General features: G+C 39.4%; 1 protein-coding gene across 1 annotated transcript; it reads left to right on the top strand.

Annotated features, from left to right (window-relative positions):
- The first annotated feature begins 1089 nt into the window (after window positions 1-1089).
- On the top strand, window positions 1090-23991 carry LOC139734297 (tyrosine-protein kinase receptor Tie-1-like). The gene is made up of 18 exons (XM_071645091.1): window positions 1090-1126; window positions 1872-2102; window positions 4814-5173; window positions 9428-9703; window positions 10482-10616; window positions 11101-11253; window positions 12097-12234; window positions 13148-13303; window positions 15117-15248; window positions 15988-16293; window positions 16771-17091; window positions 17284-17357; window positions 17844-18084; window positions 19001-19103; window positions 19680-19827; window positions 20579-20654; window positions 22903-23096; window positions 23767-23991. Exons 1-18 carry the CDS (start codon window positions 1090-1092, stop codon window positions 23989-23991), a joined length of 3306 nt encoding a protein of 1101 aa, XP_071501192.1.
- Window positions 23992-27273: the final 3282 nt, after the last annotated feature.

Below are 27273 nucleotides of genomic sequence, written 5' to 3'. Positions count from 1 at the left end.
CTTTCCCTCCCATCTGGTAGAATACTTTCTCACCAAAAAATAAACGTGATCATGAAGTTGAGTCATACACTGCAAAAGTTGGGTCATACGTTACGTAATTATATACGGGATTGCATATAACGGTACTCAATTTGAAATATCCGCCTCTATCGGTTCAACGTTATATGACTAAGTCCTTAACCCGGTGATTTTTCTGTGACCTTGGTCCGGTAAAGTGCAGTGACGGTGAACTCGAGTTTGGGATACGTTGCAGATGATTTCAGGCAGTCATTATGATGTTGTAGTCGAGTTTTTTAATCTGTTTTAAATTGATAGCAGACCAGGTTCAAAATGTGTTTGTATTTCAATCTGTGACCTAGAAACTAGCAACTCGTTTCGTTTGCTTTATGAAGTTGTAAAGAAGATGTCGGGAGAGCTTCGGTGAAGTAAATGTCTATATAAATTAAAAGACAAACATTAACAATGATGGTAATAATAATGCTAACATGTTAAATGGCAATGTACATTGTTGAAGTGCAAAATTTGAAGTGAGTAAAACAATGAAATAACGTCGCCTTCTGTATATTCTCTCTATCCATTTTGCTTATTTCGATTCCAACAAAAATACGATTGCAATTAAACATTTGAATATACATAATGACATAACATCAGCACAACAGCGTAATCGAGGAAAATACTGTAAAAAGTACTGTGTATATTTGCCAGACAAACTCCTCTCTCCCTCTCTCTCTCTCTCTCTCTCTCTCTCTCTTCCTCATTTTCTTTCTTTCTTGACAGTCTCTTATTTCTATTTGTCTCGTTATCTCTCGCCTCTTTCCAAAGATTGCGCCGAGAAGCGGCATGTCTTGTTTCCGTAAGATACTTACATCAACCTTGACCCCTGACCCATTTCTTCCGTTTTCGTCTACCAATGATACGTAGGGGGAAAAAAAAGAAAGAAGAGATCTCTTCCAACATTAACCTCTTCCCAACGAGAACCAGATCTACCTTCATGAAAAGTCTATTGACAATTGCCATATCTGAGAGGCAAGCTGTTAACCATCTTTGAATATGCCAAGCCGACAATCACGTTAAATTTCAACCCCTAGAATGGACAAGGCATCGACTTCCTCCTACTTCCGGTCACGTGACTCGACTTTAAAGTTTTGTTCCGCGCCATGTTAGACTTGGCTTTCATGAATAGAGTAGAGTCAGACAAACAGAATGTTGCAGGATCCATCGAAATCGGACCTTTAGCTAAGGAAATTATAAAATTGAAAGTATCCAACGTTTTCACAAAATTAAATGAATCATTCACTACCACGTACTCAAACTTGCAAAGATAAAGAAGTCATCATATCAAGTATCCCACTGACCTGTACCCCAAATCCTCATTAAATCTCATATCTTTTTTTTTTTGACGAGAAATAAAACCAGAATGAAATGCATCCACCGCATTAGATTCGTGATCTTGTAAAAACCTAACAACAATGACTTTCAGGGGAAAGGTGCTGCTTTTACCAGAGCATCCGCCAAAAAAAAAGAAAAGAAAAAAAGATAATGATAATAATCTCAGATTATTCGTGTGTTTGCGTGTGCGTCCGAGCGTTGTGTGTGTGTGTGTGTGTGTGTGTGTACAAACCATAGAGAGAGTTGTGTGTTAACGACATTATTGCGTGTAATCATTGAAGACATGTGATATTTGAAATACATTACAACTGTTGGATAATGCGTCCGATATTGACGATACCTTTATCATTGGGGGTAGTTTTCTTCCTCTTCTCTTCGTCTGATTTTACCATTTTTACACTATAAAAGTCAATTCTGAAATGTAAAGTGGAACTTTAAAGGAGTGAGCGAGCTTCTACGTAACCTTCTTTGCTCGTTGCTAGACCTGAACTGGGACTCCGCGTATGCCAATCCCGCGTCCGCTTCGCCATTCGGCAGCCCAGACTACGACTTCTACCAGTGGTATCCCGACGCGCAGCCCGTCAACCAACAGCCCCAACAGCCCCAACAGCCCGACGTACCAATACCCACCCAGCCGCAGGGTCCACTTCCGGCGCAACCGACTCGGCGGCAGGTTGTACTTCCGGTTCAACCAACGGCACGTCATAATGGAGGTGAGTCATGACAGCATTCTGTTGAATTTGTTGACGGGCCGGTTTCGGTATTACCATGCGTGACGAAAGCACGGACGATGAGAGAGAGAGAAAAAAAAGGGAAAGTTCCCAGGCCACTTTCACTTTCTTCGTAAACACACATACAACACAACAACTTAGGCTACAAACATCCATTCTTCTACCTCTTAGGATCGGTCATCCATAAATGATTCTTCGGAAGTTATAGACTCAAGTCTTCCGAGCCAACCAGGCTCTTGACCTGTTGTCCTTTGCATTTTATCACTGTATACTTCTCATCAAATCTTGGTGTGTGTGTGTGTGTGTGTGTGTGTGTGTGTGTGTGTGTGTGTGTGTAAGTGTGTGTGTGTGTGTTCCTTTCTGCCTTTCTTCGATATATTATATAGAGTAACATACCAATAAACACTTTTATCGTTAAGGGCATTACTTGCTGATCTATCCACAGAATATAATATTTTTCTAAATGTATATTTTAAAGTGTGTGTGTGTGTGTGTGTGTGCTCAAATCAATAGGAGAGTTGTACGTGAATGGCATAATCTCTTCAGCTTATTGACACATTATGTTTCAACCAGTCGGCCTACCAGTATTTGGTGAAACCATATGAAACATTATGCAAAAGCATAAAACTTGAATATACAAAAGTCACAGTGTATTCTTTATTTTGTTTATATGCAAATTGTATTGTATTGTATTGTATTGTATTGTATTGTATTGTATACTTTTGTCGGAAATGAAATGAAAATGAAATGAAGATTAAAATATTGTGATCTAACGTCTTCCATTCTAGTCCCTGATAAAGATTTTATTGCATGCATCAAATAAAATTTGAGCATGATATGGAACTGCACCTTCAAATCAATCTATTCCATCGCCAACCCATTTATGCACAAAACCAGTTGCGTTTTGCTGTGGTGGGGCTGGATGGGTTAAAGTGAAAGCAGATCAAAAGTTTCAATGGAGGCACTATGTCTTTGTCTTGATGAGAAGTGAGTAATAAGGAAGAGTTATTATCTTCCAGTGTCTTCCTACCCCTATGCCCCCACCCTCAGTTGAACTTTTCACCGTTTCCTTGTGAATGCTAGTTTTATGTTACTGAAATACGTCATGATTTTGTCATTTTTGAAATACCCGTCTTTCGGTTTCTTTCCGCCCATTTCCTTCGATGTCAAACATTAAAAAGTCGGTTTCGGTCAGTGGCATCTAAAACTACCAAGAAAAATGTAGAGTTGAACACTCTAAAGTCATCACCAACAAGACGATGGGTGGGGGGATAAATAAAGAAGTCAAACCTAACGTAATTTTGCTCTCAAGGTATACATCAATGCTTTTCGAATGCTTTGCTAAACAATGTTTTCATCTTATGAAAATCTTAGCGCTAAGATCCTTCAAGCTGCTACCAGTTTCTTTCAAACATTTATCTAAACATCAAGCCATGAAAAATGTTGATAAAATAATGTTTAAAAAGGATAAACTCCGTAGATGACTAGATCTATACCCTTTAGTGTGAAACATATTATGTTTGAAGGTTTTACTAGCATGGTAATATTTTTTATCACGACAACAGATAATTGAATTAATTTAAAAAGTCAACTGGCGCGTTGCTCTTAATCTAGGAGACAAGGAAACACTTGTTACTTATGGAAATATGAAACATGTTGCGACATAATTATCAGACACATCAAATGACACATTTATTTGATTTGAATGCAGTTAGAACAAAGTTATGACTCTAGTGTACCGTAAATAACGTTATATTTACCGCAATTTTCCCGCTGAAACAGGCCAAAATTCAGGGTTCGGTTTATACACCTTGTCATATTTCAACATCATCAGTCACATCAAATGACACATTTATTTCATATGAATGCAGGTAGATTTTAAATTGTGACACCAGTATGTACCCTAAATAACTGTATTATATATTTACCGCACTTTTCCCGCTAAAATAGGCCAAAATTCAGGGTGCGATTTATTCACCTTGTCATAACATTGCAACATCATCAGTCACATCAAATGACACATTATTGATATGAATGCAAATAGATTAAAATTGTGACATTTGAATAGTATATACCCTAAATAACGGTGTATTAACCGCACTTTTTCCCGCTGAAACAGGCCAAAATTCAGGATGCGGCTTATACACCTTTACAGCCAATACATACTGCATGCCTGCATATAGCCGCGCAGGCAATGTTCACTAATGTATACAACCTACGGCTCAGCTTGCCTGACTGGCATTCTATACTGTTTATTTCCTTCTCTTTTATGACACAAAAATCAACACATTTTTTTTTTTCTTCCGTAAACATTTCACTCAATTCAAGCAACAATGTCGGTAGTACCTCTGTCCGTTGCAAGACAGTATCCGGCGGGCGGTATTATTAATCTTTTCCCCGCCGGTCGAAAAAAGGGGGTGTGGTTAATACACCGTTATTTACGATATGTATATATGAATGGCAAATATTTTTGTGTATTTAGGTTCCTCCGCTATGAAATGGCGAAGTCTTCTCATGGTATATCGCTCTATTGTCAGTAGGAATCCAATACTGATATTTGAGATTATAAAGATAGTCATAATTATCATGACAAATAATATATCATACCAGTAAATTGATGATATCACCACATTTAAATTGATATATTCAGGTGTATGTTGTTGTTGTTGGGGTTTTTTTTTTCCATTGGACAGATGGCGATCAGCTTGAGACGGCAACGCTCAGTCCCCTGGCTGGCTCTGACCATTACGTAAGACTCACCATGCGCGTAGTCAATCCGCTGGGCGCAGATCTGAGCTTGGCTTCTTACAGTTGCTACCTCAGTCCGCCCGACGCGGGTATTGCCGTCGTCACCACTGGACGCTACTCGCAGACGCGCGACGCGCCCACAACGGGCACGTCGTCACAGCCCGCCAGCACCAGTCTAGGCGCGCAGGGCCTGACGGTTGACCTGACGTCAGAGGGAATGGACGCTTTCGGAACGTTCTACTGCTTGGGCGCGCAAACTGACAGGGACACGACAACCGAAATTGGAATCTTCCTCACGTCTGATCGTAAGTATAGACCAATGCAACCTGGAAAAACACCCGCCATTATAAACTGCGGTGTCCCATCAGTTGCGCACGTGTATGCTGAATGCATGATATATGACCTATAATACGGCAGGCGCGAGCCGTGTAAACAAGATCATGCATTCGCCATCCGGGCGCGCATGGGACATCGCAGTTTTCCTGCCAAGATGGATCAGTCTATAGCTGAAAAGTCCTGTTACCTTTGGGAACAGTGATTTAAAACATTTTCAAGATATGACATTCCATGCACATCTGTAGGTCTGTAGTACCACAAAACATCCTATCATATAAAATTTTCGCGATAAAGCCTAAAATATAAGGAGATACCTGTATTTTTCTCAATAAACAGTAACTGTAGACGGTTTAGTCTGGAAACATTCTTATCATAACTATTGTTCACATTTTGTATACTTAACAATACTTAACGTCGATTTTACCGATTCAAATCTTTACAGTGGTTGTTTCTTTCCCTAACTCACATTTTAGAAGTATTTTTAAAGCACTAATGCTGTGTTGTTGTTGTTTTTTCATCTGTAAATGATGAATTATGCCTTGAAGCATACTTTCCAGTTCATTCACACCCAGACATTCACACTGAATGACTTACTTGGCAACATATACTTCCTGGTGGAATAGGGTTAAAACGCTGAAGCCCAATAATTTCGATACAAAACTGATACTAAATCGTATGCACAAAATGAGACAAACGAATGAAGCAATTAATGTCTATGACAATCTCCAGAATGACATGACCTTGATATTACTTTGACCATGACAATGGTGACAGTAATTTTGTTGTCTGTTGTCTATTTTGTTCTTTATCTACAGACGGGTTAGAAATATTCTTGTTGCCATGGCATTTAAAGATTATAGATGACAGGTTCCTTATGATAATACCGTTGATTTTTTTTTTTTTTTTTGGCCACGTCAGTGGTGGCCTTGACTTCTGTAAAGCACCGCCTAAATCTCTCCCTCTCTCTCTCTTTCTCTGACTTCCTGTGACCATGAGCAAAATGTAATTTCCTGATATACACCGCCGAAAATTCACACTTCTGGTTCTCTGATCGCTATCAGCGACATGACGCATAACCGAATGTTATCATCAGTGATTGTTATAAAGACAATGCTGCAATCTACACAAGTTTCCATATTTACGTGAGATCTTCTGGGCATTTTACTAGCCGGTAGCACCCACACCGAACTCATCCCTCCCCCACTCCCTTCCTCCCCCATTCCCTCCCCTCCCCTCCCACCCCCCCCCCCCACACACACATATTCGACTCTACCCCCACATACTTTATACTCTCCTCTTCTTGGATTCTGTTAAAATCGTTATGGATAGCCCTCCCCCGCTTATTTCCTCCTCACTACAAGTTGTGGTTAAACTGCATGGATGCCAACATGTCTCAAAATAGCATATCGAATGTGACACACAAGAACGAAGTTAATGTTCCCTCAAAAGTACATAAGTTCATTAATGACAGATGTGGGAAAAATAATAATGAGCAAACTCGAGACAAATCTTAATTGATCGGTTTCGGTCTTGTTGATAGATTACATGTTCAAGAGTCAAAAATTCCCAAAATAACCGTCTGTTTTGATGTCTCATATAGATTTCGACAGAAAGCTCATTAATTACGTACATGTTTGTAACTGAAGATAGAAATTGTGTTTGTCGGTAGTAATGCTGACAGTAGGCACTATCAAAATTACTTGTCACGAGGATGTGAACCTTAATTATGAAAAACGGTGAATTCTATACCATTGTCTAAAACCAATAAAGGAAATAAGTTTTGATGGCTACGATAAAGAACACAGCGCCTTGCGTACAAATAGCCTCTAACTCGTCCATTATAATCACAACTGACCACGTTCTGCTAATTTGTGATCATTATATCTGGTTGAAAAAGGACCCATTACCCCTGCAGCCTTGGTTGCACAACCGCAGATACAATAAACCACAGTTACATGCTCGTTATTGATTATTATTGCTTGTCTATTTACCAAGTCTTAGTTACATTGATCATTGCATGCTAGTTACATTATTTGTCACAAATCAATTGGCCAAAGGAAAAAACAGGACTGCTCCGGGCACATCATTATAAAAACTGTACACTGTAAAAACATCGGTGTTAGATTTAACACCACGGGTGTTAAATCTAACACCGATCAAACTTCAATAAAAGACCACACCCACAGGTGTTAAAAATGCACTGTGATGGTGTTGAAAAGTGTTCACCTGACACTTCGTGGTGTTAATTTGACACTGTACCTGGTGTTATTTTGACACTGTACTGGTGTTAATTCAAAAATGACACCACATGGTGTTGATTTGATATTTGCTGGTGTTAATATCAATGGTTTAACACCCGTCCAGCTTCAATAAGGGATCACACTAGCTGGTGTTACTTTGGTGTAAATTTATTTTCACATTTTTTCAAAAATCTAGTATTTTAATATAAAATTCTTGATCGTCTTGTTTAAATTAAAAATCAACAAGAAGTGCAGTTACTAAGAAGCTCTTCAAAAAACAGTTAAAAATTTGGAAATGACACCCGTAGGTGTTAATTTAACACCATAAACGAGCACCGAAAATTTAACACCAGCTCGGTGTTCACTATTTAACACCGGACTTTTTGCAGTGTAGGGTTTGTGGATTGAGGCCGGTTGGCAATAACACAAAAGTACAACCGCTACAATCGAGACTGATGCTTTAACTATCCAGGCCACAGATTTCTGGAGATAGGTAAACTCTGTGTGCCCTCGAGACCAGACAACTTTGCAATTTTTTTGTCCAATCTATTTGTTCATTTTCGCTTATTTCAGCTGAGTGCGCCCGGCGAAAGCATCATCTCTTCTACCGCAGCAGCATCCGCTAATGACAGCGCGAAGCTGAAATAGGACAGATTCTTATCTATTTGGTTTGAGTCATCGCAATCCATAATAAATAACAAACAATAGAGCAAACAAGATATTCATGCACTCAAGGTCAAAGAACATAGGATACATATTTTTCTATTTCTTTACCATGAATGTGTATCACAGTATGTCTTTGGAACACAAAGTGAACTCCCGAAATGCAGTTGTCTAACACTTGTCTAAAGTGTAAAAGTTTCGTATTGCAAGTCACTATCTTGACTTAGGTTTACGGTGAGTCTGCAAAAGTCCGGAGTTGAGTGCATTGAGAGGGTTAAAGCGGATCCTTGCGTGCACTTTACACAAAGGACATCCTCTCTCTCTCTCTCTCTCTCTCTCTCTCTCTCTCCCTCTCTCTCTCTCTCGTTCTTTTCCTCCCTCCTTCGAACTTACTTTGTTGTTTTGTTTTATTCCTTCCGTATCAAATCACCTGCCAACAACCTTGCTGCCCTCATCTTACTGTGCAATGGTCTGAGCGTGGGCGGTTGTGAGAGTGCGGCTTACACGGGATTGATCGCAGGGCAATGAAATTTCCTATTGCACTTTAATGATTAGAAACATAGCCCGCGCTTCACTCGGTGTAATAAGATTCAGGAATTCGACTTCTTGAATATACTATAGCAAAACTGGGAGAACAGGACACGACCTTCAATCAGATAGCTGGTTAAATGCTGGCAACTTTCTGAAGTGCGAAGTGCGCTCGAGTTCTGGACATAGGCCTACTATGTTACTTACCGAGGCAAATTTATTATAACCACCATTGGTTTCAGAATTAACATTATTTTGGTTGCTTCATGTACTTGCATGTATTTATTATGATGTGGTTCTTTATTTTGTATTTTGTGTATAATCTTATCTATGTCTTATCTGAAGTTAACAACATTAACTCACGGTGGTCCATATGATTAGTTTGTGTGTTTGTTCGTTTGTATGTTAGGGTGTTTTTTATTGGGAGGAGTTATCTGAGTTTGATTGTCTGTCATTTGCAAGCTCACATTCATATCAATTTCAGTTCTTATGATCATTCTAAGAATTGTTTCGGGAATACAGACAACCTAGTGAAATGAAGAAAGATACATGGAATCATGACATCTTAATCGAGCATTACAGTCTGAGATTCCAGTACGAGGTAAATTTCAAAGAGCTTTATTGCAGGAAATTAACAGATAAAGGATCCTATATTGAATGTCAAAAAGCAGTTGCTAAAGATCATTATGCATTACTTTGATATAATCATCACTTTATACATTTCCAATACCTTTTTGGAGTTATTTTGGAGTTAAACTGTTTCATGTCTATATTGATTTCATCTAAACGCAGCGAAAATCATTCCTGCATTCGGTCGCTTCACTAAGATCGCCAACCTCGGAGACACTGGCGTTGTCATAGAAATGACGCTTCGCAGCCCTGCCGACGCCTTGACCAATCGCGTGCAGTGGCGCAAAGGGGGCGGGGACATCATCGTAGAAGCCACTGGATTGGACAGCCTCTCGTTCAGCCAGCCAATCACAGAGTCCGACGGCGGCATCTATGAATGCTACTACGCGAATGAAAGAAATCAAGCTCGTCACGGCATTATGAGGTTGATAGTTCGAGGTATGTCAAAATTACACGAAATCCAGATCAATTCAGATTTCACAATGATAGCATCAAAATATCTCATGAACACTAACGGTTTTAAAACAACTAGGTGTAAGTATCCCTGTGTCTCGAAGTGTCATTCTCCGAACAAATTACGAGCGAATTAGCTGGCTTTGCTATTTCCAATAACAGATTTGAAGAGAGAAATTCACACTGAGGAACGTTATACAATTATTTCACAGTAACCAAATGTCAGTGGCTGCAGTGGTCGATTTGGCAGTAGTAGGTAAAAGTGATGATTCATATCTTGAAACTTTACCCTGGTCTATTTCTGTGCTGCATACAGTGGAGAGTAAATTTATCGAAAGTATCGGCAAAGAACATTGTTCTTCTATTTCTTACCATTTACAATGTTCATATCTGAACAATGTTGCCAGGTTCAAACAATTACAAAGAGATTTATTCTCTCGATGCAAGTTGAAAAAAAAAGCATTTTTAGTGGATTGATGAATTCAATGACTAAACATTTAACTCTTCTGTGGTTTTGAAATCTTTTGATGCTTCTTCTCCTTTTCTTGTTTTGCTTTTCTTCTTTTCTTCTTCATTTCTTCTTCTCCTTCATCGTCTTCTTCTTCTTCCTCATCGTCGTCTTCTTTTCTTTTTCGTCTTTTTCTTCTTCTCTTCTTCTTAATTCATCTTCTACTTCTTTTTCTTTTCCTTCCCCTTCCCTTGTCTCCATTTCCCCTCCTTGATCTCTCATTTTCATCACCATTCTTTCTTCTTTTCTTCTAAGGCTGTCCCACTGGTAGGTGGGGCCCTCCACGGTGCACGGGTATATGCGACATGTGCTTCAACGGCGGCGTCTGTGATCACGTGACGGGCCGTTGTGTTTGCCCTCCGGGGTTCATGGGAAATAACTGCGAAAGAGGTAACGATAACGTCATGCTATTTCTAGTGTCAAATCTCCCATAATCCCGAAAAAGATCGTGTTTATCACATTTCTAACCGCGCGAGATCTCTATAACATTTGAAGAAGTTTTATAGTCCGATGTCGTTATCAACCGGATGCGCGTTGGGCAGGTTGTGGATCCAATACCTCTATTTCTCAAGCTGTTAAATTTAAAAAGCATTGTGAAACTACCAGACTATAGACCAACTTTCTCTTTATCCTGTTTAAAGAAATTATATCTGATGTAACTATGATATGGAGGAAGTTAAAGGTTTGTATTGCGAACTTGACCCAATTTTTGAAAAACATCCCGTATTACTGCTTGGCCGATAAATGTTATTATCTTTTCTATTTTTCTGGGTTTTTTTGTTTTGTTTTGTTTTGTTTTGTTTTTTGTTTCCAAACGTCATACAGCATAACATTTTGTAAGTAACTGGCTTCGTTTGATTGATTTCTTGTTCAGCATGTGGTTACAACCACTTCGGCACGTTGTGCGAGTACGAATGTTCCTCGTCCGCTGATGGTCCGCTGGGGTGCCGGGGTAGTCAGTTTTGTCTGCCCGATCCGTACGGCTGCTCCTGCAACGCGGGTTTCCGGGGACTCGAGTGTTACACAGGTATGAATCCTGTCGTTATATCAGATGAATCTAAAGACATGTCACATGGTCCTAAGAACTTTATAAGTGAAAGTATTCTCGTAGAGTAATTGAGAGGAGACGTGTACAGTGATAAATTCATATGAGCTGCAATCAGCGCCATGGTGGGGGAAAATATGCATCGAGGTCCATTTGCAAGTACAGAAACAAGAAAAACGCAGTTCTTCCAGGAACATTGTAAAGGCTTGTTGTTTCTCAGGCAGATAATGGTATTACGATTCCTTATCTTCGTAGCTTTTTAAAGGAGTTTTAGCATGTAGCAGCTATATCAATGTGGAAATACATTATGTATGTTCCAACCCTGTCGACTTCACCTTCAATGAAGGTTTGAACAATGTACCGAATATCTTGTTGGTTTCGCTTCGCTTCGTTTCGTTTTTGGTTTCGTAAAGACCTCTGCATAGATGAACTGAATGAATTGTGAAATTCTTCTAACACAAAGTTCAGCGTACTTGATCATTTTGTTGATAATCATGCCCACGTGAAAAAAAAAAAATACAGCAGTTTCATTATCATAAAAAGTCAGATCTGGCGTCAGAAATGTATGTGGGTACATCGCATTACCTTGATAGTACTGATGATGTGGCCCTCCTGTACAATGCAGTGTAGAATGCGGAGGGAGCTGATTCGAACACCGTTATCAAAATCAGCAGTACCCGAGTGCCGGCGGGCTGTGCCTAGATATTTTGAAGGTTTTAGCATAATCAATTATTGAAGTCCCGACGTTGTATCATTTGCTAGTAACACATGGTTAAGGTGAAAGTGGATATCTATCATGTGTGTGCTCATAACGATATCTTCCAGATTGCGATGCGGGCAGCTTCGGCGCGGGATGCCTGCAGACATGCCACTGTGCCTCTGGGCAATGCGACAGATTCACCGGTCGATGTCTCGGCTCGCCATCGGGCTGCTCCTCTGGATGGTCGGGCGAAAACTGCCAGGGTAAGTCACGTACTGCCGTGTGAAATTCTTGATTTCTCAACTCTTCCATGATGTCCACTGGAAGATGTTTTGCGATAGACGTCAACTGTGTTTTAAACTTTCTGTCTGAAAAGGATAATTAATATCTCTGCAATTTATTTTGCTTGAATTAATCAAACGGGCCCTAGTTGTTAGATAGGCCTTGTTCGGGTCTAGAATAATTCCGGACTGGTAGTTCACAGCCTTGATGCACTTTTTCAACTAGTTCTCCGCCTGTCGGCCAGTTCGGAGATAGCTCATGTGCTCACGGGTTTAATGACTTTCATTTTTCTCAGTTGATTAGGCACCTTCAACAAGGATTACATGTATAACCATCGCATCACAGATGCTTATCTCAGTGAATTTTAAAACCAGTACAAATAACCTTTTTCTGCTCATATGCAAACTGGAACGTCGAACTGGCTTATTTTCGATCAAGGGGGCTATTAAATTCAATCACCACTTGTCCTATACTCCGCTGTACTGATATGATCTGCTACTGAGTGTCCAAGTGGTGATGTCACAGTCTTTTCTTATACCGTGGATTGGAACCAGGTCAGAGCATAAACATTTGGGCCAGGTGAGGTTGTTTCGAACCAGTTTCTATGGCGATAAATGGCTATAACATCACGCTTTGATACTCTATACAGCTCAATAATCGACCTTTTTCTTTCTCTAGAAAAATTTTCGGTGCTTCTTGCATCAGGAATTTATCTTTTTTTTTTTGTTATCTCAATCTTTGGGAATTGTTTCTATACTTATAATCATTTGATTCGCTGCTGCGGGCTTTCCTTTCAATAGATTGTAGCCACACCCTTTTATTGTTTTTAATCACCTGCTATAGTTTCGTGTCTTTTTTTTTTTTTTTGGCGCTTTTTCTCTCTTGGTACCCCAGTACCAGTAAGGTGTCCACGGGGCTACTACGGGACGAACTGTCTTCGAAAATGTCACTGCGAATCGGACGCGGCTTGTAGCAAGGTGACGGGTCGGTGCCCGCGGAAGCGGTGCGAGGCAGGCTATGCTGTCTACAGCGGACATCAATACTGTTCGGGTGAGTTTCAACTATCTTGTGATTTTTATCATCCGTAATTGAAACAGATTACTCTATTACCGTCATTCAGATATCCGGACCTGCCACTGAGACTACAGTGTTTTGGTTGGGACTACGGCAGAATACGGCAGACAGTACAATGATTACAATGATAATGATAATTTTTGAAAACTAGTATTTTTGTAAAAGTTACATCAAGGTTTTAAAATTACAGTGAAAAAAGGTTCTATGACAACGCTACTAACAACTAATTTCTCCCTGCATGTTTATTGCTCATATTCTGCAGTACTCCACCCGTAATCTCTCTAGAAAACAGATTGAATTTCATTATATTGTAAGATTTTCATTTAAAGATTAGTTTGAGTTAAATTTTCATTAATCTATTTGGGTTTTTCCCTTTCGATTATATCATATTGTTATGCACCGTTGAGTATAATATTCTTCATAGAAACTGCGCAATATAGACTCACAATTATCATTATTATTTATCGAAGGAGGTAATATATACTCAGCTATAGTACTGTTTTAATTCAACCATATTTTGTATCTCTCCGTGTGTGTGTATGTGTGTATTGTGTGTAACATATGTATTAAATGGAATGTATGTGTGTGTTTGTATGTGTGTGTGTGTATGAGTGTGTGTACGTGAGTGTGTACCATTTGTGATAACAGCAGCGCGTTTCCTTTTCCAATTTCCTGGTGCACAATTATTTATCTCCGAACACGAGGAAAAGTAATTTAGCAGTCAGCTGCTATAGGCTAAATAGAATAGACAAAGTATAGTGGCTATGCCGTTTTAAAGGCAGGTGAATGTAAATATGAGCTTGATGAGAGTAGATGACAGCACCTGTCCAACAACCCATCAAGGTATTGGCATGATTGAATATTGCCATAACTCTTTGAAAGGCTTTTCTCTGAAAACTGTCTTTGAATGAGAGGTTTCGCACCCTTTCATTTTAGCGCTCCATCGCCTATCAAATTCTTTTAGGTTTGTTGTTATTAATGTTGTTTATATGTTTACAGCGTCGACTCTGAAAAACAAAATAGGTCGCAGTTTTAGCAGTGTGACGAGCATAATTGTGCTCCGTTACATCTATACTGGATTGAATACAACATAATATAGAAGTAGATATAGGGTGACTTACTTTATTGGGACCACTGTTGCCATGTAATAGTCATCCCACTGAAGATGTAAACATTGAATTCTTTACCCCCCCCCCCCCCCCCAAAAAAAAAAAAGAACGAAAGAAAGGGGGAACGTGATTCGAAAAGTGGGCTCAACGTACTGAGTATCTCTCATAACATATTAATTTGAGACGCCTAGTAATGACATCGACTTGTTAGAATTGGCACCTGCTTTTGTGACTCCAGAATGCCTAAGTATACAGATTAATAATCCGTGAACGGTGGTTTTAACTGCTACATTGGGCTTTTCATCTACAGGAGCGCCCAATTGGTGTATGTTGCCGTTATAGAAGGGGACGTCTCCAAAAGAAACAGCCTCCTTATTTTTACATACAACTTCACAGCTTACAGGGCCTGACGTCATATTACGACATTATTACAACTATGGGTTTGACCTATATTTTTAAGCAATACTGAAAGAGACTGGTAGGCATCCTTAGTAGCCAAGGAAAAAATAAAAGATGCCAAAAACCACAATTTCATTTCCTACGGTTAGACACTTCAAGGTTTTGATTAGAATATGGATGGATTTAAAAGCTATGTCACATATAGGATATAAGGTCATACTGATGAAAAAAAAAATTACAATATATTCGATCTGTTGCTTGGTTGGCCAATCTGTTTACAGAGTGTCAGCCGGGATCGTTTGGGCGTGGCTGCACGCAGACCTGTCGATGTCAGTCGGAGTCATGCCACCCGGAGACCGGGGAGTGCTCCGGGGAATGCTTCGACAGATACCTGATGCCAACGTGCAAAGCAGGTAAGTGAATCCGGGTGGGGCGTCATGAAGATAGATGGTAGGGACGAAACAATATCACAAGATATGAGATGACACGTCAAAACATTTGATAGCGTCCTTTGAATAATTAATCTACACTTTGGTAAGTGGTGGATTACAGAATGCTGTTGTACTCATCACCAAAGTAAAGCTTGGCAACGCTTTGAATCGATGGTGGTGAATTTCTCCAAGTATGCCACTGAAAGATGAAACGATAGTTATTTCCTATCAAACCTCTGTTCCTGTGGCGACATTAATGATGATATTGATATCAGTTTCTAAAACAGCAAATTTCAGGACACACTTTGCAAAATACTGGCAGAATGGTTGAATAATATATCAAGTATGCGTATTGCACAGATAAGATATCCTACATACTGGATTTCGGTTGAACACACAATCTCACGGGCACTGTACCGAAAGACAGATATATCATTATTAGTCTTTCAGTCAGGTGTCAGCTCTTTCGGTGTTTTTGAATGATACATTCGTCATTGGTCAGTTCAAGTCTTTACGATCATCGCTTTTAGTACAATATTAATATGCCAAGTAAACTTGAGCCCCCCCCCCCCCTCGTCGAATATCTTAATGGTTGGAACATTTCCTATTCAAACCGTTTTTGATATCTCGAAACGAGTGCTATAATACAAGCTACATTAGTAACATCCGAGGGATAAAGATGCAACAAGAAAGGAAATTTCATGTCCGTTATCATCAACAGGTATCGTCAGCATCACCACCAGGCGGATCAACGCCGGACAGACCGCCTTATTCAACTGCACTGTCGCCTCTGTGGACCTGGCGCACCTGCCCGCGGCTTCCACCATCCTCTTGTACCGTGGCACCGAGGGGCGAAACGACACGGGTGTGTTCCGACTTGGCAGCATCACGACACGCGCCAGGGCGAGCTCCGTGATAGTCAGGTTTGGCGTGAATAGAATCCGAATCGATGAGTCGATTCGATGCGTCGCCGTCAGCGCCGACAACACCATCCTGGCTCATTTTCGAACCACGTCAGATACCTTTAGTGAGTGTTATGACGCTGATATATTTGGCTTTTATTCCTTTATATGACGTAATTTCCAACAATTTAAACTCGCAGTAACCACTGTTTTCCCCCACTGAGATATATGTCTCATCAAACGTATCAAATTCATCAAAACACAGAGTACATCATAGTAGACCTACTTCAAACAAAGTACTTTGAAAAACAGGCAATGAAATTTCGTGACTCAGACTATCGTATACATATCAGGAAAAAAGATGTCTAAACAGACACCACTTTTTTTTAGAAACACTTACAACTACAGTTACCCTGGTAACAGCCAAATATTTAGCGATGAGAATTTGTTTTGACAGTCGATCGTAGCTGCAGTAATTGTAACTTTCAATGATACAAACCTCTTCATACATATAATGTGATCAAAACAACGCTCCGGCCTCCCTCTGATGACAAAAACATCAATTGTGACAGATAATATCTTATTTTCAAAACTAATAACAGCTCTTCCCGCGCTAACCGAAACACCGCGCGTTAGCAGCCGCACTGCAGAGAGCGCAACCTTGAGGTGGAACTCGTGGACTTCCGCGGGGGCGAACTCCGTCGGCGACCCGCCTCTAGTGGCGTACCACGTGGTGTATCGACGGAACGATACTGGTGGATCGTGGGAAGCTGGAAAGCGAGTTCCGTCGTCGCGCACTTCGGTGGTGCAGGGAGGTCTCAGCGCCCATACATGGTACGACATCAGCATTGTAGCAGTTCGGGAGGGCCTCGGCGGGGAGGGACCACCTAGTCCCTTCATCACTTTCCGGACAAACTGTGAAGGTTGGTATTTTTTTTTTTATTTATCTGATTGATTGTTTGTCTCTTTGTTTGTTTTGATGTTGATTTTTTATGTGAAAGCACTCGCTATGATTATAACGGTGTAGCTCATACAGTAATTATCGTTAGTTTCTATAATGAAGCCAAAATGTGTTTATTATCTTTTCTTCCTCTTCTCTTTTTTTAATCCCTCAGTTCCCGCCAAGCCCTCTGCAGTCCTTGTATCCAGTGACATCAAATTTCCAAAGCAGTTTGGTTTGGCTTGGCAGGTATGTTATGATCAATATCACCATAATTCGTTCTTACATGTTGTCATGGGTTCATTATGCCTTAGAATTCTTTCATCGGCTTAAAGATGTTGAACAAAAAATCAATTTGGCACGATCAATCAGTCATTCAAATCAATGATTCGACTACGTCGATAAAGGGCAATTTGTCGGTCAATCGGTTGCAATGAAAAGAACCCGACTCAAGAATCATTGATCTGAACGAATATGAAGTACCTGCTGCCATAATGGATCAGAATCATAGACAGACAGTTCAGTGGATATGACGCCTGTCCATAATAGCAAACAGGAGGTCATGGGTTCGAATCCCAACCGAGTATGCACGTGCCCATGATTTTTATCTCAACTATTACTCAACACATTAAATACTCGGTTTCATTTACGTCGCTGAAGATCAATTTGTCAATGAGTTGCAATCAATCATTGAAGCCCTTTCCATCGTATTTCGCGATTGTGTTATACTTATAGGCTCCCGACCAGTCGTTAATAAAGTGTCCGTCGGGTCTGGTTGGTTACAACATCTACTACAGGGAAATCGACTCGGTCTACAGCGAATCAGGGACGCACCGATTGTTTAATCCATTGGTTAACAGCCACATAGTAACTGGCTTGCACGCCTACACGAAGTACATGATCAGCATGAGTCTGCTGAACGAGGCAGGAGAAGGGGAGCGCAGCGCCGAGACAGTAGCCTACTCGCCCGAGGAAGGTCCGTTGATAATTTCGCGGGAAAACTGTCGTTGATGATCAGTTTATCAATGTTATTTCTTTCAACGTCCAGAGAGAGACTAATGGCGAGCACGTTGACGATGATATGATTATTAGCCTCATAGGAATCAGTTGACGTGCATGATACAATTACTTTTCAGGTAACAATATGCCACTTATGAAAATGAAGGAGCACAGATTTGTATTAAGATAGTATTGGATAGAAAGGGATTATTACTGAGCAATCAGCATCTTTTATGATAATGTGTGATCAAACTGTAATTGTAACTTCGTACGGATGTATGACCATTTTCACATCAAATTGTACAAATCGTTAAGTCCTTGTGTTATGGCCGTCGCTAATAAGACGTGACTGTTACTGTGAGTCTTAAGGGAACATAGCCTTTAGACGTATTCCAATTATACCTTTATGCATGATAGGACTTCCACAACACAGGTGAATACTTTAATGTAGGTGACTGTTGATGATAATTAGTCTGTCTCAAAGAGTAACTCACTCTACTTTTGGCTACCATGGTATCTGGCTGACGTCGGTACTATTACATGAGTTTCATTTGTGAATCAGTGAAAAGCGTTAAAGGAGTAGATTCTATACAATATACAGTCTGACTGACTTTTTTTTTCTGTGTTTGTACCGAAGGTCAGAGTTCGAATGCTAATTGACTATTCAAATATAGGCAAATGTTGTTGCGTAGTTTTTTCCCATAATATTTGTTGGTTATTAATTTTCGAGGATCTCCGTGACGTCCACGGCCCGCTGACAGTATACGTGTTCTAGAACTGTTTAATTATGTGATCTTTCAAAGACGGAAAATGCCGTGACGAAGTAACGACGCGTTGGTTACATTTTCGTATAATTAATTTTTCGTTCTGATTTCTTGATATTATGTCGACAGCTCCTCCGGCACCGATCCATTTCACTGTTCTCGAGTCGTCGTCTGAGGGCGCAATGCTGTCGTGGGAAACGCCCTCTCCGCCGAATGTCAACGGGAAAATAAGGTAGGGTCACAGACTTGATGAAAGGTATGGAGATTTCAAAGAGAAACGAGAGTGTCATCTCGCCGCCATACGCGGTCATGCAGACACTATTCTACACTGGTTACGTGCGTTGAACACAAAATGTTGGGGAAATACCCCGTTTACCCCGTTTTGCTTTGCTTGCTTTTATTAAGTTGATTCATCATTTTTGCAGCAAGAAAACGTTTTGTTACCCCAGCCAGTTGTTATTCAGAACATTTTGCAGTTTCTTCTTAATATTTATAGAGAAAGTCCATTCTTATTTCGTAATGTTTTGTATACAAAACATCGATTTTGAAGAAGTACCAAGGTATCTTTATTATAATTTGATAGAATGTAGGTTTATGTACAGACAGCTTCGTCTGTACTGAAACATTTGAAATGACTATTGTCTAAAGAAATGACATTCGGTCAACGGTTTTTAATGTTGCACTTGCTCTTTTTTATACGATTATTTTCTGTTGCTAAGCATATAAGCAAAAATGAAACACGCACAATTCTTCCGACCATTACGCTTTAAGTCGTGTAACAACAGTATCAATCTGCGTTTCTTTAAAGGCATTACGAACTGTCTTATCGGATGGCCGATCTACATGAAGACACCGTGACGAGCTCCGAACAAGCAACGATTCGAGTCGAAGATACTTCGTTTTCTGTCAAGTACAGAGTAATGAGCCTGGTGGCCAACGTCACGTACATCTTTAAGGCAAGTCATTCTATTATATAGAATATAATAATGATAATGATAATAATAACAATAATAGTAATAGTAATGATAATAATGATATTAGTAGTAGAAGTAGTAATGATGATAATAATAATAATAATAATAATAATAATAATAATAATAATAATGATAATGATAGGGATAATAATAATAATTATAATAATCATAATAGAGGGATTGACATCAGCGATGCCCCGGGGCAACTAAAAAAGAGTTATCTTTTGACAGAGCGATTGGGCAACTGATATTCTAAATGGGTATTTTTCTTTTATTTTTTGGACATTTCTTTTTGGATCCACCAACATTTCAAATTTTTAAGATTTTAATGGCCAGAATGGGCTACCACATGTTTTCTGAATATTCACCGAAACAATGTCACGTAGTCGGATTACACTTGATACAAAGGAGGTGTATTTTGTTGAGAGAGCTTTCATTATCAATGACATCTCATTAGTTTTTAACAGGCTTGTATGGTATTTTTAAATCATTTTCTTAATCTGTTTTAGTGTTTTGGTACAGAAATAGTGACTGGTTTGTGGCCCGTCCCTTGATTTAGGGGTATGACTCCTTTAATCGTTTATGATATGTTATTTCATGTTCTGTGGACGAAGAAAATAAAAATTGAATCCAGGCGATTAATGAAGGCATACTCACCTATCATGCAAAAGAGCTAAAGAGGGCGCTATACTCATTTCCATCATGAACTTCTCTTGCCCGCTACGCACCACAGGTACGAACTGTGAATGGGGTGGGCCCAAGTGAATGGAGCGACAACGTTAGCGCCACTACGGTTGATCCGCCCGCAGGTAATTAAGCTCTATTGATTCTTCAGTCAATCGAAACAAGTTGGTTACTCACAACAATAAAGATTACTGACTTCTACGCGAAGTCTCTTATTCAGGGTCGAAAAACGAGTAAGAAGAACAAAACAAATGAAGACGGAACAAAATCTCAAACAAACCCATTTGCTCCTAGAAAGCAGAAAGTAGCAATTAAAGAGTCAGACAGTGATGAAAAAGATCTTGGCGAGATTTAATGTTTAATTCATTCTCGAATAAGTGCGCTTGTCACATGTTGTTTTTCTAAAAAAACAGATAATTATGAACTATAGTTGAAAACAAGCACTGACCTTGGTTTCAGGTATAAAGAGGCGAAAAGAGACCTCTTCTCCCCCCCCCCCTCCCTCTCTCTCTCCATTTATCTTTCCTTCAAACAACTAGAATCTCACTTTAAATATATCCTCCTATGTAATTTTGTCTTGTTTTCCTCAACCTTAACTTTGGCAAACATTGTAGACGTCATCCAGAACATGTAAAGCAAGGATTAACGTTTTCACTGATTAACGTTTTCACTGCACTGAAGTTACAGAGCATTCAAATGTTGTACTGTTTCTTGTCTATCCGAGATATTGGTAGCTTTTAAACTCTTGCCTAGAAACTATTATTGGTGCGAACATAATCTGCTTCTATTTTGTTGTTCTTTTTTGTACTTGGAGTAAGGATGATTTCATATTTCTTCAAAAATTGAAAAATCAAAAGACACATCGGATTCCATTTTTATTTATGCTGAACCCTACGCTAAAGACTGTGTTGTTCAGTCCCTTCTAAAACCACCACCACCACCAATGACCACCACTACCAACAACAACAACAACAACACAACGCTATCATATCTCTGAGAAGCTGACAATATACTGTACGCGATCATCGTGACATGCTTTTGCGGTGTTGTGATTGTTAGCTCAAGACTGTAACGATTATACCAACGTGAGCCTTTATATACTGTATGAAGTGTTTGTTCGCAAAATCCGATAAGTCCATATTTGCCAAATGGAGATATTTGCGATTAAAGGTCAAGAAAAATAAAGAAAATAATAAGAAATTTTTTGCTTCTTTTGACCATAACTTCAAAAATGTACCTTTATATGTAATGACCAATATATCATTTAAAAGGTATTATTTTGTACTTTATGACAGAGACTGTACTTCAAAATCTTCAAAAATGGACTTATCAATTTTTGCAAACAAACTCTTCGTATATTATGAAATAGGTATGGAGAACCAACAATTACCCGCGATAGAACAACGCGAAAACGTGACTTCTGGGCTTTATTGATAGCCATGGTTTCTTTGCGCAGGCTTTGACCTTTCCCGCCTCCTAATCCCCCCCCCCCCCCCCATGCTATTGCCACTTGCAACCCCGAGACACTGTCCCCATACTGGATCAAAATCATTGTTGATGGAAGAGGACTAAATAGTGTCTATTGTTCGGAGCATCACTCCAAAGATGTGTCAATCAATCCTATGTATTGAAGACATGCGCCTAGTCAAAGAGATTAGGAAAGTGTGAGGTACTAGTAGCTTACTCGAAGCGTCGAAGTGTTTCCTATACAAACTAAATTCTCCGCATTCTTTGCCCAGGTGTTGTCAGGACCAGTTTTAGGCTCGGAGAGACCTGGGGGAGGTGATCACCTCCCTGGAGAGACAGACACTGGTCAGAAAGAAAGAGAAGAGAGAGAGAGGAAGGGAAGAGGGAGGAAAAGATGAAGAAAAGGAGAGAGGGGGAGGAGGGGGAGAGACCAAAGCGGTGGGCTGCATTTAAGGAGTTTATACAATCTTTTTTCGTCTTTGGTTTGGTTCTCATTTTGCAATACTCAAGCGAGAAGCATGGAAATTTGCAAGTGTTGAAGAAACACAAGTATTTTTGTTAGATAGTAACATCAGACCACGCTGGATCACAGGGGTTGTAAATTTCGTTTTCCCGTTCAAAGCGTAACTTGATAACGTAGAAATAGTTTAAGTTCTATTTCGAAAATAAGTGAACGAAGCATAAAGTTTGTCAAACTGTTTGCTCAAAGTAAATTGCCTGTTCTCACTCAAGCTGTTTTACTGTTCTTGAAATCAGCAACTCGAATAAAAATCAACTTCTATACACAGCCACAGATTGATTTGGCGTGTTTTTTTTACAGCTTGGCAATGTAGCCCTAATCGAGTTCACCGTCAGCTTGTGATTACTTGTAAACTACATCTATATGATATCCTTTACTATTTCCAGCACTTATGAAAAGCGAACGCAGCGTACACGGTCCTGTGATTGGTCTGTCTATTGTGGGCGTGTTCGTCGGGCTCCTCCTAGTGGTCGGTCTCTCAGTGGGCGGGACCAGGCTGCGCAAGGTGCTGCGCGCGCAGAAGAAGGACGAGCTGTCAACGCTGCGGGACACCGTGGCATTCACCAGACCGACGATTCCTGTGAGAATAACGGAACTCAACAAAACTGCAAAAACAATAACGGTAAGAAAGGAGTTCGTTCGATAAGCTCGAATAGTGATATACAATTAAGCACAATTATTGTACACACGTTGGTTCATGTTAGTTCTACACGTGTGAGCATTTTCTAACTCTTCCTTTCATATCGCACAAATGGGAGGACTCATTGTAAATCATGGTTGTGCGATTACGAACCTCTCGCGAATCCTGAGGTGACGAACATTCACTGCATTAATCAATGAGCTTTCTCTGTAGTTTGCACCATAACGATATCATGCAGATCATCCTCGCGGGTACAACAGATGACCATTTGACAACGACATCCATATCAACAAAATAATAACAAAGATCTTCATCCCGAAATTCATTTTAAAGATATCTTCATCGTTGATTTCTTATCCATAAATAAATGTCTTCATGTTCATAAGACCAATCCTGTACACACGCAGGCAAGAATAGCAGAAATTGTCACTTATTCATATATTCTTTTTTGTTTATTCATCTATTCATACTTTAATTCATTTGTTTTATTATTGTATTTGGGGGTGTTTGTTTTTTGTGTTTTGTTGTTGTTTTTGCTGTTGTTTTTGTTTGTGGTTTTGTTTTTGGTTGTTGTTGGTGGTGGTGATTGGATTCGTTCTCATCCCTGTAGGATGACGAGTATATGACCACCATCGAGACACCGACCCGGCCAACGAAACCCGCGCCGTGGCATTCCCGCGACGACGACCACCGCTACGAGTACATCGACATGCCTCACGCCACGGGCATCCCCGTCATGCGCTTCGCGCTCCTGGCCAAAGAGAGCGAGACCGTCATCCACAGCTACCCAGTGATGGATGGGCAGGCCGACCACGTGCCAAGCTGGCGAGTATGAGGGACGCGCGGCAGTAGGACAGAGGCGAGCGTTTCGAAAATGATGACCAGTGACACTTTGAGAACACCGAGAGCACGGCTTCATCTCGAGCACTTGAATAGGAGAAATGCACCCGAAAAGTGAAAGAAGTAATGCATTGTCATGGATGGATATTGTGGTATATTGCATTTCATGATAATGTCAACAAGAGCAACAACAACAACAACAACAGCAACAAATAACGTCATCAACAGCAGCAGGAGCTGCAACGACAGTAAGCTATAATAAGAATGGCCAGATGGTGACGAAGATGACGATGACGAATGTTGTTTTGTTTTGTTGGTGATAAGGATATCCATGTCATGCCATGTGAAAAAAAAAAAACAGGTTGTAACATGATGTCGTATTTCTGCTTGCATTGGTAACTGCATCTTTCATTAATGACGTTGGCTTCACGACACCAAGTCTGTGCGTTCTCTTGCTATGACTTGGCTGAACTGCATACGGTCTTAGAACGGACGTGAGGAGTCATTTCCACGAAGGACAATGCTGGTTAATTCAAGAACTGATCGCAGATTGCGCTGTTTGGCATGTGCTTAATAGCAAGTTGAGAGCAGACAAGAGAGACAGGGGGAGGGAGCGAGAGAGAGACGATTGGCGGCGTAAGGGAAAGATAATCAGCCACCGGTTATCTGACCATTGATAAATGTCAATATTACTTTGTAAATATGACAACTATTTGTATGCAATGTGCTTGCGCCAGATGAGATACTGGTAGTACTGATTAAACATTCCTTGGAGAAATAAATAAAGCATAAAAATAACAAAGCATGGTGACTCTGACAAGAAGCAACTATTTGCAATAGGATATGCTTAAATGTCATAACTTTTAAGGCGGTTAAGCTTTCCTTATGGTATATCAATATAAGCACATGATGATAACTGTACTGAGCTCAAAAAGTTTTACTTCGTGAATAACAGCGGTGGTACATGTATTTATCTTGCTGTCGGTAACGTTTTTCGTATTATCGACAAACCATCCCAACTCCCTGGATAAACGGAGAGGTCATGAAGAAGCACTTTTAGTTGATGGATCTATCTTTAATGGAGGCAGAAAGTGCAAAAGCAATTTTAACCAATTGCGATAAATTGGCAGGAAACTTAAAAAAAAAAAACCCTCACAACAATGAAGATGGTACCCGAGCAATGATCGATAGGGAGATCGATATAGAAAACTCGAGTCTCTCTCTCTCTCTCTCTCTCTCTCTCTCTCTCTCTCTATTTTTTTTTTTACTGAAAAGAACATGGTTTTCAAAACACTCTTACAAAAGAAATGTATTATTTTGACTTTATCATTATGTGAAGTTTTATCTTATATTACGTCATATTATGCATGTAAATATTTATGATTCTCTTTGCACTTATGAGGTTCTGCTTCAAATCTAATCGGTGAGTGTGCGTGTGCTTGTGTGTGCGTGTTTACGTGGTTTTTTTTCCCCTCTGATAGTTTGCATCAGAATTTTCCCTTGTTTGAGCAACATTCTGCTTGATTGAGGACATTTATTGACAAAATGTATAAAAGTAGGATGGGATTGTGCGAAGTGTTCCTTCATGGATGGGTGAGACAGAGAGAGAGAGAAGAGAGTAATTGTTATGTAAATAATTTCGATATTTTGGTAAGACTTCTAAAGTCTCTTGGTTCGAACTACCAAATTCTTTTTTGTGGTTTGCTTATATTGAATTTATTGAGAAAAAAAATGTATCTATCGGTATTTCAAATTTATATTGATCAGTTTCCTGTCAAATTTAGGATTCAAATTTATATTTATGTTCCTCGATATACAAACTGTTCAGAGTAAAATCAAGATGAAATTCAAAACGGTCACTTTGTGCCTTTAATGTGATGTACAATATTCAAAGTTATCTATAACCATTTACTCAAGAATAATATATTCAACGCTACAATCGACGCAAACCCTGCTCGAAAGAACACAGTGTCCCACAGTGTGATCACAATGTGATCACATACATATAGTTGACTATGTAAAAACGCTCGAATTAAACAGTGTGAAGATGATTCCAAAATGTGGTGCGATTTTTCACAGAGAGTTCAATAGTAATGTTTTGTTTCACACTGTAAATTGATGATTCACAGTGCGCTCACAATGTTAAAATGCTTGAATCTAACAATGTGAAGAGATTTCACACTGTGTTCACAATGTCTCCACAGTGTGTTTCACACTGTGGAGACATTGTGTTCTTTCCAGCAGGGAGAGAATTAAACTTTTACACGTCGTTTATTTTTCGAGCGTTTTTGTCGATTTCACTGTATCATTGGATTGCAGTGTCACAACACTTTTTTATCGACCTGACTTTAATTGATAGAGTTGAAATTATAAAACGACCATCAAACAATGACAATAAAGCAACATGGTAAAAATTTCACCAGAATCAGACATAATGACAGCTATTGGAGTATTTTACCAGTAATATAATAAGAAGAGGATTTGATGTCATCGCATCACAATCTTACATCTTACCTGATATATATATATATATATATATATATATATATATATATATATTTGTACATTTATGGCATATATATGTAATATATATATATAATACATATAGCAAAGAAAATGGGTTTCCATCGGGATTCAAACCCGATCAAAACCCATTTCTTTGCTCAAAGTTTGCACAATTTATCATTTATTTCTGGTCGGTTTTACCTTTCTTTGTTTCTATTATATATATATATATATATTGCCTGATGATTGCCCCTAAATGAAGGTGGCATGAAACTCCGAGTAGCAATAAAATACGGATGAACCTGATGTCAACCGAGTGAACTTGTTGCAATACTTCTATATATATATATATATATATATATATATATATATATATATATATATATATCGTCGGGTGGCATTTTATAACTAATCGCTTTTTTAAAAATCTGTTCTTATGTTTTTCATAAAACTTCTAGTGTTGCGAAGATTTAATGCTGCTATCAATTAAAGACAAATTAAACACGGAGTTGCATTTGCAATTTAAAATTCAGAGTATAACCCTCACGTGCTTCAAGCCGTCACAAAGCACGAAAAGAAGCATTAGATAAATGCCATCGCGAATATAATCCACCCTATTATTTCATTGCTGCATACTGGCATCTGCAAGATTCATGAAAACTTAAAAGTGCTTAAAAAACTATACATGGGAAGTGTTACTCGATTTTTTAAACCAGATTTCATGCTTAGATTACCTGGATTCTATATCAAGCAAAATGGGTATTTCAATATT

The sequence above is a fragment of the Diadema antillarum genome, unplaced genomic scaffold (genome assembly GCF_040938485.1).
Source record: "Diadema antillarum isolate AM-2024a unplaced genomic scaffold, OU_Dant_1.0 seq00000522_RagTag, whole genome shotgun sequence".
NCBI lineage: Eukaryota > Metazoa > Echinodermata > Echinoidea > Diadematoida > Diadematidae > Diadema > Diadema antillarum.
This window is presented reverse-complemented; position numbering and strand designations above follow the sequence as displayed.

Coding starts and splice junctions, on each gene's coding strand:
- LOC139734297 (XM_071645091.1), top strand. CDS start 1,090: ATGGACAAGGCATCGACTTCCTCCTACTTCCGGTCAC. Junction 1,127..1,871: donor TTCCTCCTACTTCCGGTCAC/GTGACTCGACTT, acceptor GCTCGTTGCTAG/ACCTGAACTGGGACTCCGCG. Junction 16,294..16,770: donor AACCACGTCAGATACCTTTA/GTGAGTGTTATG, acceptor AACTAATAACAG/CTCTTCCCGCGCTAACCGAA.